The sequence below is a fragment of the Ranitomeya imitator genome, chromosome 7 (assembly GCF_032444005.1).
Source record: "Ranitomeya imitator isolate aRanImi1 chromosome 7, aRanImi1.pri, whole genome shotgun sequence".
In the NCBI taxonomy this organism is placed as follows: Eukaryota; Metazoa; Chordata; class Amphibia; order Anura; family Dendrobatidae; genus Ranitomeya; species Ranitomeya imitator.
In genome coordinates, this window is record NC_091288.1 from 204,910,700 (window position 1) to 204,932,883 (window position 22,184).

General features: G+C 42.4%; 1 protein-coding gene across 1 annotated transcript in view; it reads right to left on the bottom strand.

Annotated features, from left to right (window-relative positions):
• Positions 1–7,873: 7,873 nt before the first annotated feature.
• Positions 7,874–22,184, bottom strand: part of LOC138646176 (zinc finger protein 665-like) — a 40,228-nt gene continuing 25,917 nt past the window's right edge. The window contains exons 5-6 of the mRNA XM_069735641.1: positions 13,409–13,511; positions 7,874–10,166 (exon numbers count right to left, since the gene is read on the bottom strand). Of these exons, the coding sequence (XP_069591742.1) occupies positions 9,193–10,166; positions 13,409–13,511 (1,077 nt within the window). The 3' untranslated portion in view covers positions 7,874–9,192. The remainder of the gene's footprint in view (positions 10,167–13,408; positions 13,512–22,184) is intronic.

A 22,184-nucleotide genomic window follows, 5' to 3' on the forward strand; every position in this document is an offset into this window, starting at 1 on the left:
AGAAACACAAGAAGTTCCATTTTGGAGAGATTTAGTTTCAGGTAGAGGGAGGACATGATGTTAGAGACAGCAGACAGACAATCCTTGGTATTTTGAATTAGGGTAGGGGTGATGTCGGGGGAAGAAGTGTATAATTGGGTGTCATCAGCATAGAGATGATACTGGAACCCAAATCTGCTGATTGTTTGTCCAATAGGGGCCGTGTAAAGAGAGAAGAGAAGGGGGCCTAGGACTGAGCCTTGCGGAACCCCGATAGTAAGGGGACGAGGAGAGGAAGAGGAGCCGGCAAAAGATACAGTGAATGAGCGGTCAGAGAGGTAGGAGGAGAACCAGGAGAGGGCTGTGTCCTTGAGACCTATAGAGCGGAGCATAGTGAGGAGGAGCTGGTGATCCACAGTGTCAAATGCGGCAGAGAGATCCAGGAGAATCAGCAGAGAGCAATGACCTTTGGATTTAGCTGTTATTAGGTCATTAGAGACTTTAGTGACATTTGAAGAATTATGGTGACATAAAACAGAAGGTAAATGTTACTTATTCAATTTTTGGGTATTATAACTATTTGGTTTATGGGTGTAAACAAAGTTTGAACATTGCAAATTTTTCATATATTTTTTGTAACTTTTTTAAATATTAATAAATAAAAGCAAAATATATTGATTTAAATTTATTACTAAAATAGAATACAAAGTGTCAGGAACAAAAAAAAACTTTCAGTAAGGCTACGTTCACATTAGCGTCATGCGACGCTGCGTCGCCGACGCACGGCAACGCATGCGTCATGCGCCCCTATCTTTTACATTGGGGACGCATGCGTTGCGTTGTCGTGCGTTTTCGGTAAAACGCACGACGCATGCGTCGTTTCACCGCACCTGGGTGGCGTCGGAGACGCGACAATGTTGCATTTTTCGAGCGTCTAAAAAACGCATGCGTCGCACTTGCGTCGCTCGTGCGTCGACATTGCGTTAAAATCTCCATTGAAACACATTGACAACGCACTTGCGTCGCGTGTGTGCGTCGTGCGTGCGTTGTACGACGCATGCGTCGTTACATAAAATTGAACAAAAAGGTGTCTAGACAGTGTCTAGACAGTGCAAACAGTAGATAAACATCCCCCCTATATAAAGAAAATGTTTGGATTGTTTGTCACTTCTACTGCAGCATCTTGAGGCAAGAAATCCATCACCAGAACACTTCTACACATCCCAGAACACTTCTACTTATCCGCTGTCCAGAGATGATCACACAACGATTTCAGTATAGATAAAGTTGGTTTATTTGTGTAACCAACGTTATCTTTTCTGTAATCGTAAAACGATAGAGCCCCTGCTGTGAGATTTTGGGTGTCAACGAATGATTATGATTTTTTTTTGTTACCCACGCTGTCATTGTTGGATCGGCGAGTTAGACACCGATCAAGCGATGTCTTTATTTTAAAATAGGTAATATTGGGTTACTAGCGCAGTGTTTTAAACACTCAAATAAAAATTAAAAAATACCCCACAAATAAAAAAAGGTGTCAACCACGTCCCTCGCCGTCATCTTTCCGCAATTACTTACACTGTGATTCCCGCCCGTAAATCAGAGCACACCGTTAATAATAAACGCTGTACTGTGGTTTAGGGCTGGCACAGTACGGAAAGCTGACGGCGATGGACGTGTCACACACCGTAATAAAATGTTGTTTTGTATTTTTAATAACTACATTTACAATGGTAAACATCGTGAGTGCGGCCATGCGCTTCATAACATTTCCCAGATTACATGGGACTTGCTCTTTTTGGGTTGCTGGAGAGCTGGCTGTGTGACAGCTCTCCATCAACCACACGACCAATAAACAACGATCACGGTCCGGTGGTATCACTGGTAGTTATCGTTGTAGAATAGTTTTATTAATGTACCTTAAAGGGAACCTGTCACCTGAATTTGGTGGGACTGTTTTTGGCTCATATGGGCAGAGTTTTGGGGTGTTCCAGTCCCACAAAATACAGGTGACTGGTTCCCTTTAAAATATTGGTCAGGTGAGGTGGAAGCAATGTTCACAGTGTCGCCACTATTTGACTCTGGACAAATTCTACCATCCTGAGTACAATAGTGTTAATTCTGTAGAGTTTTGCAAACATGATAGTTTCCCTCCTTGTCAAGCCAGGTTCCATATGAAAATAGTCTTCAGTATTAATTATGGTTAACAAGGTGGGAGCCGATGAAGTTTTATACGTCAAAACTATGGTACTCACGGCTGCAAATTTTATTGTTTTGTCACAGTCCATTTGGGTACTGGTGCTCACATAAATTTTGTGGGACAATCATTACTTTCAATAAAATAGGATTTTTTACAATTACTATGGAAAAACGGATGGGAGATTTGTTTTGTGAAAACGGAAAGGCGGAAAGGCACAATAAACTTTATTAACAAACACAACGCATTAGACAATCGGGTGACATTAATAACCAAACATATGATGGTTACATTACATGGGCTCCACAGTGTTTACATAACATCATAACAACACGTTGAATTACACCATTTGATCTTGCCAAGAAACACGGCCAACATCGGAAACAAAATATGCAGCAAATTGGTCCCTCATATGAGCAATCTCCAAAGTTGTCCGCAGAGGATGAGCTTGATAATCAGGCAATGGATTTTGTATGGGTTCATCGAGTTCCACGTTGACTCTCTCTTTATCAATAATAAAATTGTGTAGAACCACACACGCCTTCACCACCTCATCCACTGTCTCAATTTTCAAATTTATTGCGGATCCTAAGATACGCCATTTGGACACCAGAATGCCAAAGGCGCACTCCACAGTTCTTCGGGCCCTGGACAGTCTATAATTAAAAATACTTTTTGTGCGGTCCAACCCCCGACTAGAGTACGGTTTAAGTAGGTTGCCACACATTTGAAAAGCCTCATCCCCAACCACAACAAATGGCAGGGCCGGGCCTTCGGTGTTAGGAAGAGGTCGTGGATGGGGGAAATTAAAATTGTTCTCGTATAATCTTCGGCCCATGTCAGACTCCTTAACCCCTTAAGCCCCGAGGGTGGTTTGCACGTTAATGACCGGGCCAATTTTTACAATTCTGACCACTGTCCCTTTATGAGGTTATAACTCTGGAACGCTTCAACGGATCTTGGCGATTCTGACATTGTTTTCTCGTGACATATTGTACTTCATTTTAGTAGTAACATTTATTCGATATAACTTGCGTTTATTTGTGAAAAAAACGGAAATTTGGCGAAAATTTAGAAAGTTTCGCAATTTTCCAACTTTAAATTTTTATGCCCTTAAATCACAGAGATATCTCACGCAAAATACTTAATAAGTAACATTTCCCACATGTCTACTTTACATCAGCACAATTTTGGAACCAAAATTTTTTTTTGTTAGGGAGTTATAAGGGTTAAAAGTTGACCAGCAATTTCTCATTTTTACAACACCATTTTTTTTTAGGGACCACATCTCATTTGATGTCATTTTGAGGGGTCTATATGATAGAAAATACCCAAGTGTGAGACCATTCTAAAAACTGCACCCCTCAAGGTGCTCAAAACCACATTCAAGAAGTTTATTAACCCTTCAGGGGTTTCACAGGAATTTTTGGAATGTTTAAATAAGAATGAATATTTAACTTTTTTTCACACAAAATTTATTTCAGCTCCAATTTGTTTTATTTTACCAAGGGTAACAGGATAAAATGGATGCCAAACATTGTTGTACAATCTGTACTGAGTACGCTGATAGCCCATATGTGGGAGTAAACCACTGTTTGGGCGCATGGCAGAGCTCGGAAGGGAAGGAGCGCCATTTGACTTTTAAATGCAAAATTGACAGGAATTGAGATGGGACACCATGTTGCGTTTGGAGAGCCACTGATGTGCCTAAACATTGAAACCCCCCCACAAGTGACACCATTTTGGAAAGTAGACACCCTAAGGAACTTATCTAGATGTGTGGTGACCACTTTGACCCACCAATTGCTTCACAGAAGTTTATAATGCAGAGCCGTAAAAATAAAAAATCATATTTTATCACAAAAATGATCTTTTCGCCCCCAATTTTTTATTTTCCCAAGAGTAAGAGAAGAAATTGGACCTCAAAAATTGTTGGCCAATTTGTCCTGAGTACGCTGATACCCCATATATGGGTGTAAACCATTGTTTGGGCGTATGGCAGAGCTCGGAAGGGAAGGAGCGCCATTTGACTTTTCAATGCAAAATTGACTGGAATTGAGATGGGACGCCATGTTGCGTTTGGAGAGCCCCTGATGTGCCTAAACATTGGAACCCCTCACAAGTGACACCATTTTGAAAAGTAGACCCCTTAAGGAACTTATCTAGATGTGTGGTGAGCACTTTGACCCAACAAGTGCTTCACAGAAGTTTATAATGCAGAGCCGTAAAAATAAAAAATCTTATTTTTTCACAAAAATGATCTTTTCGCCCCCAATTTTTTATTTTCCCAAGGGTAAGAGAAGAAATTAGACCACAAAAGTTGTTGTGCAATTTGTCCTGAGTGCGACGATACCCCATATGTGGGGGTAAACCACTTTTTGGGTGCATAGCAGAGCTCGGAAGGGAAGGAGCGCCATTTGACTTTTCAATGCAAAATTGACTGGAATTAAGTTGGGACGCCATGTTGGTTTGGAGAGCCCCTGATGTGCCTAAACATTAAAACCCCCCACAAGTGACACCATTTTGGAAACTAGACCCCATAAGGAACTTATCTAGATGTGTTTTGAGAGCTTTGAACCCCCAAATGTTTCACTACAGTTTATAACGCAGAGCCGTTAAAATAATTTTTTTTTTTTTTCGCAAAAATTATTTTTTAGCCCCCAGTTTTGTATTTTCACAAGGGTAACATAATAAATTGGACCCCAAAAGTTGTTGTCCAATTTGTCCTGAGTACGCTGATACCCCATATGTGGGGGGGAACCACTGTTTGGGCGCATGGCAGAGCTCGGAAGGGAAGGAGCGCCATTTGGAATGCAGACTTAGATGGATTGGTCTGCAGGAGTCACGTTGCATTTGCAGAGCCCCTGATGTACCCAAACAGTACAAACCCCCCACAAGTGACCCCATATTAGAAACTAGACCTCCCAAGGAACTTATCTAGATGTGTTGTGAGAACTTTGAACCCCTAAGTGTTTCACTACAGTTTATAACGCAGAGCCGTGAAAATAAAAATTCTTTTTTTTTTTCACAAAAATGATTTTTTAGCCCCCAGCTTTGTATTTTTACAAGGGTAACAGAATAAATTGGACCCCAAAAGTTGTTGTTCAATTTGTCCTGAGTACGCTGATACCCCGTATGTGGGGGGGAACCACTGTTTGGGCGCATGGCAGAGCTCGGAAGGGAAGGAGCGCCATTTGGAATGCAGACTTAGATGGATTGGTCTGCAGGCGTCACGTTGCATTTGCAGAGCCCCTGATGTACCCAAACAGTAGAAACCACCCACAAGTGACCCCATATTGAAACTAGACCTCCCATGGAACTTATCTAGATGTGTTGTGAAAACTTTGAACCCCCAAGTGTTTCACTACAGTTTACAACGCAGAGCCGTGAAAATAAAAAATCCTTTTTTTTCCCACAAAAATGATTTTTAGCCCCCCAAATTTTTATTTTCCCAAGGATAACAAGAGAACTTGGACCCAAAAAGTTGTTGTCCAATTTGTCTCGAGTACGATGATACCCCATATGTTGGGGTAAACCCCTGTTTGGGCGCACGGGAGAGCTCGGAAGTGAAGGAGCACTGTTTTACTTTTTCAATGCAGAATTGGCTGGAATTGAGATCGGACGCCATGTCGCGTTTGGAGAGCCCCTGATGTGCCTAAACAGTGGAAACCCCCAATTATAACTGAAACCCTAATCCAAACGCACCCCTAACCCTAATCCCAACTGTAACCCTAACCACACACCTAACCCTGACACACCCCTAATTCTAATCCCAACCCTAATCCCAACCGTAAATGTAATACAAACCCTAACCCTAACCCTAGCCCTAACCCTAGCCCTAACCCTAACCCTAATGGGAAAATGGAAATAAATACATTTTTTTTAATTTTATTATTTTTCCCTAAGGCTAGGTTCACATTGCATTAGGGAAATCCGTTTAGCACTAGCGGATTGCGCTAACGCAATGTCTTTTTAGGTGTCGTGTTTAGTGGTCGCGTTAACGTCCCCGCTCTGGAAGATCGGGGATCGGACCTCGGGCGCGCCGCGGACGCTGCAAGCAGCGTCTGAGGCGCGCCACAAAAGAACGGCACCTTGCTAGCGCGAGCCGAAAATGGCACGCTCTAGCGATGCGCTACACCCGAAAATCACATTGCTGTCAATGGTTGTGCTAACGGACCCGTTGCACGGCGTTAATTGTGACATTTTCGCCGTGCAACGCTGTCCGTTAGCGTTAACCCATTAACGCAATGTGAACCTAGCCTAACTAAGGGGGTGATGAAGGGGGGTTTGATTTACTTTTATAGCGAGTTTTTTATATCGGATTTTTATGATTGGCAGCCGTCACACACTAAAAGACGCTTTTTATAGCAAAAAAGTTTTTGCGTCTCCACATTTTGAGACCTATAATTTTTCCATATTTTGGTCCACAGAGTCATGTGAGGTCTTGTTTTTTGCGGGACGAGTTGACGTTTTTATCGGTTACATTTTCGGACATGTGACAGTTTTTGATCGCTTTTTATTCCGATTTTTTGTGAGGCAGAATGACCAAAAACCAGCTATTCATGAATTTCTTTTGGGGGAGGCGTTTATACCGTTCCGCGTTTGGTAAAATTGATGAAGCAGTTTTATTCTTCGGGTCAGTACGATTACAGCGATACCTCATTTATATCATTTTTTTTATGTTTTGGCGCTTTTATACGATAAAAGCTATTTTATAGAAAAAATAATTATTTTGGCATCGCTTTATTCTCAGGACTATAACTTTTTTATTTTTTTGGTTATGATGCTATATGGCGGCTCGTTTTTTGCGGGACAAGATGACGTTTTCAGAGGTACCATGGTTATTTATATCCGTCTTTTTGATCGCGTGTTATTCCACTTTTTGTTCAGCGTTATGATAATAAAGCGTTGTTTTTTGGCTCGTTTTTTTTTTTTTTTCTTACGGTGTTCACTGAAGGGGTTAACTAGTGGGCCAGTTTTATAGGTCGGGTCGTTACGGACGCGGCGATACTAAATATGTGTACTTTTATTGTTTTTTTTGTTTTTTTTTTATGTAAAGAAATGTATTTATGGGAATAATATTTTTTTTTTTCTGCTTTATTTAGGAATTTTTTTTTATTTTTTTTTACAAGTGTGGAAATTTTTTTTTTTACTTTTTCACTTTGTCCCAGGGGGGGACATCACAGATCACCGATCTGACAGTGTGCACAGCACTCTGTTAGATCGGTGATCTGACATACAGCCGGGCAGGATTAGAGCTGCAGCTGCAGCCTGATCCTGACCCGGAAGTGCTCCCTGCAGGACCCGGATGCAGCCCGGCGGCCATTTTGGATCCGGGGACTGCAGGGAGAAGACGCTCGGTACACGGTGAGCACATCACCGTGTACCGATCGTCTCAGGGAAGCCCGCAGGGAGCCCTCTCCCTGCGCGATGCTTCCCTGCACCGCCGGCACACTGCGATCATCTTTGATCGCGGTGTGCCGGGGGTTAATGTGCCGGGAGCGGTCCGTGACCGCTCCTGGCACATAGTGCCGGATGTCAGCTGCGATAGGCAGCTGACACCCGGCCGCGATCGGCCGCGCTCCCCCCGTGAGCGCGGCCGATCGCATATGACGTACTATCCCGTCCATGGGAATTAAGTCCCAGGTCACCTGGACGGGATAGTACGTCATATGGGATTAAGGGGTTAAATGTCCGTGAATCATTTGCACGACCAAACGCTCCAATGTCCACAGCGAGAAACCTGCAGTCCGCACCTGCAATTGCCATCAGCACGGTGGAAAAGTATTTTTTATAATTATAAAAAAGAGATCCACTTCTTGAAGGCTTGGTAATCCTAATGTGCTTGCCATCCACGGCTCCGATACAGTTAGGGAAATCACAAACTTTTTCAAATTTTTGGGCGTTGGCATGCCATAATTCTCTTGTAGGGATGGGTAAAAATTCCTCCCTGAGGTTGTCCCACAATGCGCGGCATGTGTCTGCAATAATACCCGACAGTGTTGAGACTCCAATCCGAAACTGGAAATGCAGTGATCTCAATGTCTCTCCGGTAGCCAGGAAACTGACAAGAAGAAAAATAAATAAATATAATTAATTTAATTGTTATGAAAGAATTTTTCATTTTTAATTACAATCCCCCACCCCAAAAAACAAAAACACGTTAATTTAAAAAGTGGCAAGAACATATAAATCCTTCACATTCCATTACGTACCGTAGAGTCACCAGCAGACGTTCCTCAGGGGAAATCGATTTACGGAGCTGCGTGTCCTGCCTGGAAATGGCTCCTTCCACCAGACGCAGCAGATATCGGAAGCTGTCTTTTGACATCCTGGTGTACTCAAAATATTTGTCCTGGTTCTCATTTAATTCGCCAAAAAGACAATGGTACACTCCACGACTCTCTCGGACTTCCACTATAGGGTGTAGCCAAAAACGCCGACGACTCCTTCTCCGTTGTTTGTCTCTTTTCCTCTGTTCTTGACAGGCAAAAGCATAAGCTATAGCAAGGGCTAATTCCAGCTGAAAAGTGAGGTAGATACTCTCCATGGAACGATCCATCTTGATGCTCTATGGTTGGAAATAATGTATGCCGGGGTATATATACCACTATTACATTAATACCCACCCCCATCTACCCATTGGTGGCATTATCGATTGTCTAGACACTAGACCCACCCTCTTCTATTCATTGGTGGTGTTATCTAGTGTCTAGACACTAAATTGTGTGTAAAGATCTAATCAGTGTTTGACAACGCATGCGTCGTAAAATGCTGCGTTTTTGTAAAAACGCACCAAAAACGCACCAAAAACGCTGCGTTTTACGACGCATGCGTCCGACGCTTGCGTCACAAAAGTTGCGTTTTTGCGTGCGTTTCCGATGCGTCGTGCGTTGCGTCGGCGACGCAGCGTCGCATGACGCTAATGTGAACGTAGCCTAACTGAGATAAGTTGAAAAATTCCATTGTTATTACCACAATAAAGATTTGAAAAATTGGGCTTGGTTACTAAAAGTTTAAAATGGCTTAGTCCCAGTGTGAGTCCTCTGATGTCTAACAACATGGTATTTCTTAGTAAAACACTTCCCACATTCGAAACATGAAAATGGCTTCTCTCCTGTGTGAATTCGCTCATGTATAATAAGATGAGATTTCTTATAAAAATGTTTTCCACATACTGAACATGAAAATTTCTTCTCTCTTGTGTGATATATCTCATGTGTAACAAGAATTGATTTATCTGCAAAACATTTCCCACATTCTGAACATGAAAATGGCTTCCCTTCTGTGTGACATCTCTCATGTGCAACAAGACTTGATTTCTGAGAAAAACATTTCCCACATTCTGAACATGAAAATGGTTTCTCTCCTGTGTGAATTCTCTCATGTTTAATAAGATGAGATTTCAAAGAAAAATATTTGCCACATTCTGAACATGAAAATGGCTTTTCTCCTGTGTGAGTTCTCTCATGTCTAATCAGTCGTGATTTATTAGTAAAACATTTGCCACATTCTGAGCATGAATATGGCTTCTCTCCTGTGTGATTTCTCTTATGTACAACAAGAGTTGATTTTTCTGTAAAACATTTTCCACATTCTGAACATGCAAATGGCTTCTCTCCTGTGTGATGTCTCTCATGTGCAAGAAGATTTGTTTTCTGAGAAAAACATTTTCCACATTCTGGACATGAGAATGGCTTCTCTCCTGTGTGAATTCTCTCATGTACAACAAGATGTGATTTCTTAGTAAAACATTTCCCACATTCTGAGCACGAAATTGGCTTCTTTCTTGTGGACGCGATTTTATTTTCCACCCTTTTATTTTGCTTAACAGTCTGTGATGAATTAGGAGATAGTTCTTTGCTAGGAAGGGCTGAGGGTATATCTGAGATGTTGTCGTGCTCTTCATATGTTTCTTGTTTGAAGCTATCATCTTCTACTTTAATATATGAAGATATCAGATGTCCTTCGGAGCTGCTATTATACTCATCTGCAGAGTAAGAACAAAAGTGATTTGATTTTTTAACAAAACCTTAAAAATCATATTCATCTACATACAAAAATTACAAATTTAAGAAAAATTTTAAAACTTTCATACATTTTCTAAGGTATGTAGTAACACTTTATTATTAACTGACTAAAGTGTCATTTACAAGATGTGAGGATTGCACAAAGAATCAATTGTACTAATGTTCCTTCCGGATCATTGCTGAGTGCAAAGATCAAACGTCAAAGAATAAAACATTAGTCAATGATTGCATATTTCATTATAATATTATATAGTTGTCGGCAGCACATCCATCGTGTACATAGAAAATGTTCTGCAATAATAAAAATGCATGAATGAATGGAAACAAACCATCATTGTTCTATCACAATGAAAGCTAATAAGCCCCAATCCACTTCCTATATCATTATTAGTATTATAGCGCCAGTTATTCCATGGTGCTTTACATATGAAAAGGGGTATACACAATAAAAACAAGTACAATAAACTTACAAGTCATGACTGGTACAGGAGGACAGTGGACCCTGCTTGCGAGAGCTCACAACCTACAAGGCAATCAGTTATATTCTCCTTGCAGCCGCTCGTTTTCCGTCTTCAGGGAAAGTGGACGGTTGTAGCAGTCATCTCTCTCTCTCTGAGCAGTCGCTGTTACAGCTCCCTGGACTGCCTCAAAGCGGCTACGGAGATAATGTAAGTACATTTTCTCCTATTAGCTGCTCTTCCCGTAAAAAAGCCGAACATACTATTTACCTACAGATTATCACTATATCTTTATAAAGGCAGATGATGGCCTGTAACAAGCACTGATGAATCATGTGGGAGCATTTTTCTTTTCTGTCTCCATAAAAAACAGATAAAAGCCTGGTCGAACTTTCAACTCTACAGAGGATTCGAGAGAGACACTCGACAGTAGACTTGTGTATAATTGTGTGTCTATACTAACATCACTAATTACAGTGCCTTGCGAAAGTATTCGGCTCCCAGGAACTTTTCAACCTTTTCCCACATATCATGCTTCAAACAAAGATACCAAAAGTAAATTTGTGGTGAAGAATCAACAACAAGTGGAACACAATTGTGAAACTTAACGAAATTTATTGGATATTTAAAATTTTTGTGGAAATTCAAAAACTGAAAAGTGGGGCATGCAATATTATTCGGCCCCTTTACTTTCAGTGCAGCAAACTGACTCCAGAAGTTCATTGTGGATCTCTGAATGATCCAATGTTGTCCTAAATGCCTAATGATGATAAATATAATCCACCTGTGTTTAATCAAGTCCCCGTATAAATGCACCTGCTCTGTGATAGTCTCAGGGTTCTGTTTGAAGCACAGAGAGCATCATGAAGACCACGAAACACAACAGGCAGGAAGTTTAAAGCCGGATTTGAATACAAAATGATTTCCAAAACTTTAAACATCCCAAGGAGCACTGTGCAAGCGATCATATTGAAATGGAAGGAGTATCATACCACTGCAAATCTACCAAGACCCAGCCGTCCCTCTATACTTTCATCTCAAACAAGGAGAAAACTGATCAGAGATGCAGCCAAGAGGCCCATGACCACTCTGGATGAACTGCAGAGATCTACAGCTGAGGTGGGACAGTCTGTCCATAGTACAACAATCAGTCGTACACTGCACAAATCTGGCCTTTATGGTAGAGTGGCAAGAAGAAAGCCATTTATCAAAGATATCCTTAAAAAGTGTTGTTTAAAGTTTGCAACAAGCTACCTGATAGACACACCAAACATGTGGAAGAAGGTGCTCTGGTCAGATGAAACCAAAATCGAACTTTTTGGCAACAATGCCAAACGATATGTTTGGCGTAAAAGCAAAACAGCTCATCACCCTGAACACACCATCCCCGCTGTCAAACATGGTGGTGGCTAGTGACGAGTGAATGTACTCGTTGCTCGGGTTTTCAGGAGCACGATCGGGTGACCTCCGAGTATTTATGACTGCTCGGAGATTTTGTTTTCATGGCGGCAGCTGAATGATTTACAGCTATTAGCCAGGCTGAGTACATGTGGGGATTCCCTAGCAACCAGGCAACCCCCACATGTACTCAGCCTGGCTAATAGCTGTAAATCATTCAGCTGCCGTGATGAAAACTAAATCTCCGAGCAGGCATAAATACTCAGAGGCCACCCGAGCGTGCTCGGGAAAACCCGAGCAACGAGTACACTCGCTCATCACTAGTGGTGGCAGCATCATGGTTTGGGCCTGCTTTTCTTCAGCAGGGACAGGGAAGATGGTTAAAATTGATGGGAAGATGGATGGGGCCAAATACAGGTCCATTCTTGAAGAAAACCTGTTGAAGTCTGCAAAAGATCTGAGACTGGGATGGAGATTTGTCTTCCAACAAGACAATGATCCCAAACATAAAGCAAAATCTACAATGGAATGGTTCACAAATAAACGTATCCAGGTGTTAGAATGGCCAAGTCAGAGTCCAGACCTCAATCCAATTGAGAATCTGTGGAAAGAGCTGAAAACTGCTGTTCACAAATGATCTCCATCGAACCTCACAGAGCTCGAGCTGTTTGACAAAGAATGGGCAAGAATTTCAGTCTCTCGATGTACAAAACCGATAGAAACATACCCCAAGCGACTTGCAGCTGTAATTGCAGCAAAAGGTGGGGCAACAAATATTACATTAAAGGGGACAAATAATATTCCACGCCCCACTTTTCAGTTTTTGAATTTCCACAAAAATGTACAGTAAAATAACCAATAAATTTTGTTCAAATTCACAATTGTGTTTCACCAAAACTTCACATTTGGTATCTTTATGTTTGAAGCATGATAAGTGGGAAAAGGTTGAAAAGTTCCAGGGAGCCAAATACTTTCGCAAGGCACTGTACACATGCCTGTGGCCTGGACTGTTCTTGAATAATGAAAAATATTCCATATATTGTATACCTCGGTGTACGTCTCAAATGCTTCCTGACAGCTACCGGCACAGGGTAGAGAGGAGAAGTATAGTCATGCATTAGGAAGTCATGGCAACGGCACAAATATAAGGTTGGATAAGCCCAGGCATTATTCTGCTTTATCTTATAATCTACCGTACTCCTGACTGAAACTATGAGACAATTATATTAAAAAAACAGTATGCTTGAAGCTCTGCCCATTTTATTATATCAATTAGGTCCGGTTAATGAGCAGAATCTGTCTCTTCTCTTATTTATTTTGTGGTGACTCCTCATCAGGACGGTTACCTGTAACAACTTCTTCTTTGCACCGCCACTCATCTCCCCGCACATCGCTTTCTCCTTTCTCCATTATGGCTTGTGGATTATTCATCAGATTTTTGCCTGGATTTCAAAACTGTGAAAATAATAATATATAATAAAGACACAGACAGAAGGAAAACTCACGTGGAATGTTCTAGATGGAGGCTTTTACTACAAGTTCGTGAGCTGCTAACCGACGCCGACATCTCCACCTTTTATATCACCAGCGCCGCCCAGTTAGTATCACGGTGCATAGAGATAGAAGCCGGGGTCGTTGGGCAGTTTCCCAGACATTTTTTATTTTCCATCATAGAAGAATTGTTTTGCTTGGAAATTTTGCATTTTTGGGGTACATATATTTTTAGTGGGATCGGAAGCAATTTTTTTTTTTTTTTTTGTTCACATGAGATATACATGTTATGTTTGTTATATTTACATGCAGCTCACGTTCCCCCACAAGTTATGTTTTCAGTATTTCCATAGTGTTGCACAGGTAAGAGAATTCCTGATGACTTGATGATACTTCCACTACTTATGCAATACTAAGGAAATCCTTAAAACATGACCCATGGGGCCTTGAAGACTGGAGTTTGGGAAACATTGGTCTAAACTAAAGAGAGAACATGATCATCTCCCTATCTGCCCGTACTACTCTCTTATGTGCAAGGCCATTGTCATGACCGCACTGGCTGTAGCAGAGCCGATCAAGTTGTGGCAGCTTCTAGCCTCCAATGGAGGCTATTGAAGCATGTCAAAAGTAAAAAAAAAATGTTTTTAAAAATATGAAAAAATATATATATAAAAGTTCAAATCACCGCCCTTTCGCCCCATTCAAACTAAAGATAAAAAATCAAACCTACACATATTTGGTATCAATAACAAAAAAGGATTAACCTGATCGCTAAACGGCGTAGCAATAAAAAAAGTAAAGATGCCAGAATTACGTTTTTTGAGTCGCCGCGACATTACATTAAAATGCAATAACGGGCGATCAAAAGACTGTACCTGCACCGAAATGGTATCATTAAAAATGTCATCTCGGCATGCAAAAAATAAACCCTCACCTGACCTGAGATCCCGAAAAATGGAGCCACTACGGGTATCGGAAAATTGCGCTTTTTTTTTTTTTAAGCAAAGTTTGGAATTATTTTGACCACTTAGATAAAAAAGAACCTAGACATGTCTATGAACTCGTAATAAACTGGAGAATCATAATGGCAGGTCAGTTTTAGCATTTAGTGAACATAGCAAAAAAGCCAAACAAAAAACTAGTGTGGGATTGCACTTTGGAATTTTTTTCCCGCTTTCTAGTACAAGACATGGTAAAACAAATGGTGTCGTTCAAAAGTACAACTCGTCCCACAAAAAAAAAGCCCTCACATGGCCATATTGATGGAAAAATAAAAATCTTATGACTCTGGGAAGGAGGGAAGCGAAAAACGAAAAAAGCTCCGGGCGTTAATCGCCGAAAAGGCACACTACAAAAAATACAGGTATATATATACAAAAGCAAATATACAAGTATATAATCAAGAGTGCAGTACAAGAGTAGGTAGGGTACAGATAGGTTACAATTACCGTAAGTAGCACGTGACCACAGGGAGGCTGTGATGGATCATAGGTCCAAATCTTAGTTATGTGGTTCCCTTGGCCGCTTCTGGTAAGGGGCCTCATACCAGTAGAAGAACTCAGTCCAAAATGAGGAGCTGCCTATTATCTCCTAGACTGCTGCCTCCTGCACGCTGCGCCTATCCCTGAGCTGGGCCGCCTTCCTCCTCCCATTTCTGAGACTGTGATTTTCCAGGCAGAACGGTGGGTGGCCCATAACTTTCTGCCCGAAGGTCCAAATAAGATGGCAGCTTTGCCAATGGATTCCGCTGGATTTTATCTGTGCAGGGAGACCAAATATGGCTACCGTATTTAGTTCCTAGTAGCTATGCTATGTAACTCCATAACGCAAGGTTTTGGAGGAGGCTGCATTGTATGGGCGTGTGAGGAAAGGAATAACATTTCCGATTATGTCCTTGGCTAGGATCAGAGACATTGCATTCTGTTGTTATAGGTCATTTTCCAGATTCAATATTTCAGAGCCTTACTGGGACCTGTGGTGCCACGATGTTCCATGTGCTTGAGTCAAGAGGAATCCAGTTTGGCTGGTCCTGCACACCAATTTACACCCCTAGGATAATTGCCAGTAGCACAGGATCTATACCTATCACTCCCCCCTGGAGTGAGCTTCAAAGGGCTTGTTCTTTGGGTTAATTAAAGAAAAACATTGGGTTGCTCACTCCAAGGAAGTGCATTCACAGGATAATGAGGTCCCTTTGACTGAGATGCATTTCATTTTCCTTTATGGCCTGGGGGAATGCAAGGGTGGGGGCTGAGGTTGAAGCAAGTATTCTGGGCCAACCTGTTTCTGACAGTATTCCACCAGATAGGAAAATTATATAATAATAATAATAATAATAATAATTTTATTTATATAGCGCCAACATATTCCGCAGCGCTTTACAAATTATAGAGGGGACTTGTACAGACAATAAACATTACAGCATAACAGAAATACAGTTCAAAACAGATACCAGGAGGAGTGAGGGCCCTGCTCGCAAGCTTACAAACTATGGGGAAAAGGGGAGACACGAGAGGTGGATGGTAACAATTGCTTTAGTTATTCGGACCAGCTATAGTGTAAGGCTCAGGTGTTCATGTAAAGCTGCATGAACCAGTTACCTGCCTAAGTATGTAGCAGTACAGACACAGAGGGCTAATACTGCATAAAGTGTATGAGAACATGATGCGAGGAACCTTTTTTTTTTTTTTTTTTTTTTTATTATAAATAGGCCACACAGGGATCGTTAGGTTAATGCATTGAGGCGGTAGGCCAGTCTGAACAAATGAGTTTTTAGGGCACGCTTAAAACTGTGGGGATTGGGGATTAATCGTATTAACCTAGGTAGTGCATTCCAAAGAATCGGCGCAGCACGTGTAAAGTCTTGGAGACGGGAGTGGGAGGTTCTGATTATTGAGGATGCTAACCTGAGGTCATTAGCGGAGCGGAGGGCACGGGTAGGGTGGTAGACTGATACCAGGGAGGAGATGTAGGGTGGTGCTGAGCCATGGAGTGCTTTGTGGATGAGGGTAGTAGTTTTGTACTGGATTCTGGAGTGGATGGGTAGCCAGTGTAATGACTGGCACAGGGTAGAGGCATTGGTGTAACGGTTGGTGAGGAATATGATCCTGGCTGCAGCATTCAGGACAGATTGGAGCGGGGAGAGTTTTGCAAGAGGGAGACCGATTAGTAGAGAGTTACAATAGTCCAGACGAGAATGAATAAGTGAAACAGTCAGAGTTTTTGCAGAGTCGAAATTAAGAAAAGGGCGAATTCTAAAAATGTTTTTGAGATGCAGGTAAGAAGAGCGAGCCAGTGATCGGATGTAGGGGGTGAATGAAAGGTCAGAATCAAGGATGACCCCAAGGCAGCGGGCATGTTGCTTTGGAGTAATGGTGGAACCGCACACGGAGATGGCAATGTCAGGCAAAGGTAGGTTAGTAGAGGGAGAGAACACGAGGAGTTCAGTTTTTGACAGGTTTAGTTTCAGATAGAGGGAGGACATGATGTTAGAGACAGCGTTAAGACAATCACTGGTGTTTTCTAAAAAGGTCGGTGTGATATCGGGAGCAGAAGTGTATAATTGGGTGTCGTCAGCATAGAGATGGTACTGGAAACCAAATCTACTGATTGTTTGTCCAATAGGGGCAGTATACAACGAGAAGAGTAGGGGGCCTAGGACTGATCCTTGAGGAACCCCAACAGTAAGGGGAAGGTGAGAGGAGGAGGAACCAGCAAAACATACAGTGAAGGATCGGTCAGAGAGATAGGAGGAGAACCAGGAGAGAACGGTGTCCTTGAGGCCGATGGAGCGGAGCATAGTGAGGAGGAGCTGATGATCCACAGTGTCAAATGCTGCAGAGAGATCCAAGAGAATTAGCATGGAGTAGTGACCATTAGATTTAGCTGTTAGTAGGTCATTAGAGACTTTAATGAGGGCAGTTTCAGTAGAGTGTAAAGAGCGGAAGCCAGATTGAAGAGGGTCGAGAAGAGAGTTATCTGAGAGATAGCGGGTAAGACGGGAGTGGACCAGGCGTTCGAGGAGTTTAGAGATGAAGGGAAGATTAGAGACAGGTCTATAATTAGCGGCACAGTTTTGATCGAGGGATGGTTTTTTAAGTAATGGATGTATGATGGCATGCTTAAATGAGGAGGGAAAAATACCGGAAGTGAGGGAAAGGTTGAATATTTTTGTTAGGTGAGAGGTGATAGCCGGGGAAAGGGACTGGAGGAGATGTGACGGAATGGGGTCACTGGTGCAAGTGGTCGGGCGCGAAGATGCAAGGAGCCTGCTTACTTCTTCTTCTGTAACTGCTTCAAAGTCAGAGAGTGAACTAGATGCAGTGGGGGAGGGAGGACAGTGCATGGTATGAAGAGATTGGGAGATGATTTCCTGTCGAATGTGGTCAATTTTTTCTTTGAAGTAATTGGCCAGATCGTCAGCACGGAGATCCGTGGTTGGGGCCTGCTCTCTTGGGTTGAGTAGGGACTGGAACGTGTCAAAGAGACGTTTAGGGTTATTGGACAGGGAGGTGATGAGGGTGTTGAAGTAGGTTTGTTTGGAGAGGTGAAGGGCAGAATTGTATGTCTTTAGCATGAACTTATAATGGATGAAATCTTCGGGTAGATTAGATTTTCTCCACAGACGTTCTGCGCACCTGGAGCACCGCTGCAGGAAACGTGTTTGCAGCGTGTGCCACGGTTGTTGCCGTCTGTGCCGAGTTGTTTTATGTATAGGAGGAGCAGCTTCATCCAGAGCACTTTGCAGGGTTTCATTGTAATGCTTCAATGCAGAATCAGGACATGAGATGGAGGAAATAGGGGCCAATGAGGACTGCAAGTTCATCATAAGTTTCTGGGTGTTAATGGCCTGTATGTTTCTATAGGTGTGGAAAGTGGGGGTGACCTGAGCGGGATGGCAGTTCTTGATAGAGAATGAAAGAAGGTTGTGGTCAGAGAGCGGGAGAGGGGAGTTTGTGAAGTCATCCACTGAGCAAAGGCGGGAGAAGACCAAGTCAAGGGAGTTTCCATCTTCATGTGTTATAGATATCATTTTCCATATATCACACCTTCCATGGAGCCGGTATTTTCCAAGTTTCGTCTTACAGGTTGCCCATTACAAGGTATAAATTGCTTAAATTTCAGGATCCCATGTCAAATGCAGCTTACTCCCAGGAATGGTGGGTGGGCTGTCTCTCTCTTCCCTACTGTCTCTCCCACTCTTACCTTCTCTCTCTTTTGCCTCCTGTTTCTCTCTTACCTGCTGTCTCTTCCCTCCTGTCTCTCTGTTCACATAATTCTGCATCATGCGGTCAAAAACCATTAATGTAATAGATATATCACAGACCACAATCCCACCGACATATAGATATGTACCTCCTGTCTCTCAATTCCTCTCTTACCTCCTGTCGCTCTCTTCCCTCGTCTCTCTCTTCCCTCCTCTCTCTTCCCTACTGTCCCTCTCTTCCCTCCTATCTCTCTCACCTTCTGTTTCTCTTTTCCCTCCTGTCACTCTCTTTTTCCTTCTTTTCTTTCTTTCCTTCTTCCTGGTTGAGTCTGGCTCCGCCCCTCACTGTAGCCCCACCCCTACCATGTGACCCCCAAAGGTTGATAGCTGTGAGGCTGTAGAGAGGAGGGAGCAGCTGTGAGGCGTCCTGTCTCCTCTGCTGACTGCAGGCTGTGGTGATTCCTGCTACACTGTCAGGTGTCTGCACAGCGCCGAGCGCTATCGGGGGTCCGCACGGTGCCGAGTGCTATCCGTCAGGGGCCTGCACGGCGCCAAGCGCTATCTGTCGGGGGTCTGCACATCGCCAAGCGCTACCTGTCTGGGGTCTGCCGTCTTATTGAGGAATGGTGAGTAGGGTTGAGCGAAACGGATCGTACATTTTCCAAAGTCGCCGACTTTTGGCAAAGTCGGGTTTCATGAAACCCGACCCGATCCCTGTGTGGGGTCGGCCATGCGGTACGCGACTTTCGCGCCAAAGTCGCGTTTCGTATGACTCGCTTGGCGCCATTTTTTCAGCGAGAGAGAGCGAGAGAGAGAGAGAAAAAAAAAAAAAATTCCCATTGACTTTGCATTGGGTTTCGTGTTTCGGTCGATCCCCGACTTTTCGCCATAATCGGCCGATTTCACTCGACTCGATTTTAGAGATAGTCGGGTTTCGCGAAACCTGACTCGACCCTAAAAAAGTAAAAGTCGCTCAACCCTAATGGTGAGGTTTATTTTAAAACCTACATTGAGGCTATGGGGGGGTTTGGGCGTTGGGTTTTTTCCTTGTTATTTTTGCAATACTATCTCCTCTGGTATCAAAATTGCTGGACGAATCATCAACAATCTGAAATAAATAGACGATACAACAGTGATAGCAACAATATACATCATATAAAAAGATGTACACCAAGAACCAAATATCCAAAATAATTTTTTTTTTAATCATCATAATACAAAAAAAAGTCTTTACTAAAAGACAAATATAAAAAGTGGGAAACTACAAGGGGATGCAAGAAGGCTATACACCGAAACGTACGTTGGGTTTTGGTTTGGTTCCACGTCTCCTTACACGTACAAACATGCCCTATATTATGTATGAATGCTCACATGTTGTTTTTTATCTTATGCCATGCTATATACTGTAATATAGCTGTATTGCTTAAATTATCAGCCAACTACAGAGGATTTCCTCTTTGTAGGGTCCCTATATGTACTTCATGGATGTGTTAGTTATCTTAGCATGCAAATTGCCTCTTCTGAGAAAAAGAGGACTTAAACTCTATAGCGCCACCTGTTGGAAGTAGTGATCCTACAAGTCACAATCAACCCTTTAACGAGTCGTGCAATGTGACTTAGGATTAAAGCCAAATCAGTATCTCAATTCGCAGACACGGTGTTTCGGGCTGTTGGCCCTCGTCAGTGCGAAGCATGAGAACTAATTTGGCTAGGTGAGAGGCTCTGGACTGGGGTCTAAGGGGTAACGTTTCTCCTTATGGAGAGTGACATACCAGCTCGCTTGTCAAGGTGAGGAGGCTTATTAGCCTGACGAGGGTTGATTGTGACTTGTAGGATCGCTACTTCCAACAGGTGGCGCTATAGAGTTTAAGTCCTCTTTTTCTCAGAAGAGGCAATTTGCATATTTAATTTCCCAGAGGAGCATTGCACGGCAAATAAGCCTCCTTACCTTGACAAGCCTTTCTTAGCTAACTTTATCTGCATTTTGTTTTGCCTGTAGCTCTCATCTGTGTGACTGTGGCGCCACCTTGTGGTTTCCCAGTTTTTATATTTGTCTTTTATTGAACACTTTTTGTTGTATTATGATTAAAAAAATGTCATGTTGTTTGGATATTAGGTTCTTCATGTACATCTTTTTATATGATCTATATTTCCATATGCAAAGAAGTCATTATTTTGTCCATGCAGAAATTTGATTGATGGCAACAAGAGTAGATGCAATGAAAGACTTATTATAATTGTCCAGACGGATAGCTCAAACAAGGGACTGCTACTCAACTAGTGATGAGCGAATGTGCTCGGATAATTTTAGTTTGCTTGGATGTTATCCGAGTCCCTGCAGCTGCATGTTTTGTGGCCGTTAGACATCTGTAGCACATGATGGAATTGCCTAACAGCCGCAAAACATGCAGCCACAGGGCCTCATATTATCCGAACATGACAAGATACTCGGATAACACTTTATCTGAGCACGTTCACTCATCACTATACTCAACACAAAGAACACACAAAGATATTGACTACTGCCCGGAATGACCGGGACATATTTTAGATGGAGGGTGAAAAACTGGAAGTTGTAAGGGACTTCAGCCTACTCAGATCAATAATCACTCAAGATGTAGCAACGACACCAGAAGTCAATAGAATATCTATGGGCAAAGCAACAATAAAGTCACTGAATAAGGTCTTCAGATAGAGGAACATTTCACAGGCGACAAAGACATGGCTCATACATAGTTTGGTAATTCTGTTTTCTCAGTTCATATTGTGAACTTTTAATTATTTATCCTTAATCTATATTTTAGGGTAGTTTCCCCAACATTAAGTAGTTTGCACGAACATTATATTACATACACTACAGAATCCGAGGCACATGTAAGAAAATATCTCATTTCAAATGTGACCCATTTGTGGATTCATGAATGTGTTGCCTTTAACCAAATTCTGGCAGTTCCCACAACTGAGACAGGGGAAAGTGTTCCCTTCCTTTAACTGCCAAGAACACAACCGATGTTACAATTTTTGAGTAAGATAACCTTAATTGTGATGAGCGAGTGTACTCGTTGCTCGGGTTTTCCCGAGCACGCTCGGTTGGTCGAGTATTTGTAACTGCTCGAGATTTAGTTTTTGCTGACGCAGTTGCATGATTTACGGCTGCTAGACATCCTGAGTACATGTGGGGGTTGCCTGGTTGCTAAGGAATCCCCACATGCATTCAAGCTATGAGCTGTAAATCATGCAGCTGAGGCAGGAAAACTAAATCTCCGAGCAGTTACAAATACTCGGAGACCACCCGAGCGTGCTCGGGAAAACCCGAGCAACGAGTATACTCGCTCATCACTAAACCTTAACAACTACATATATCTGAATCTAAAAATGTTTATCTTCAATGAGGAAGTGAACTCTTAAATATGCATCCTTCCCTC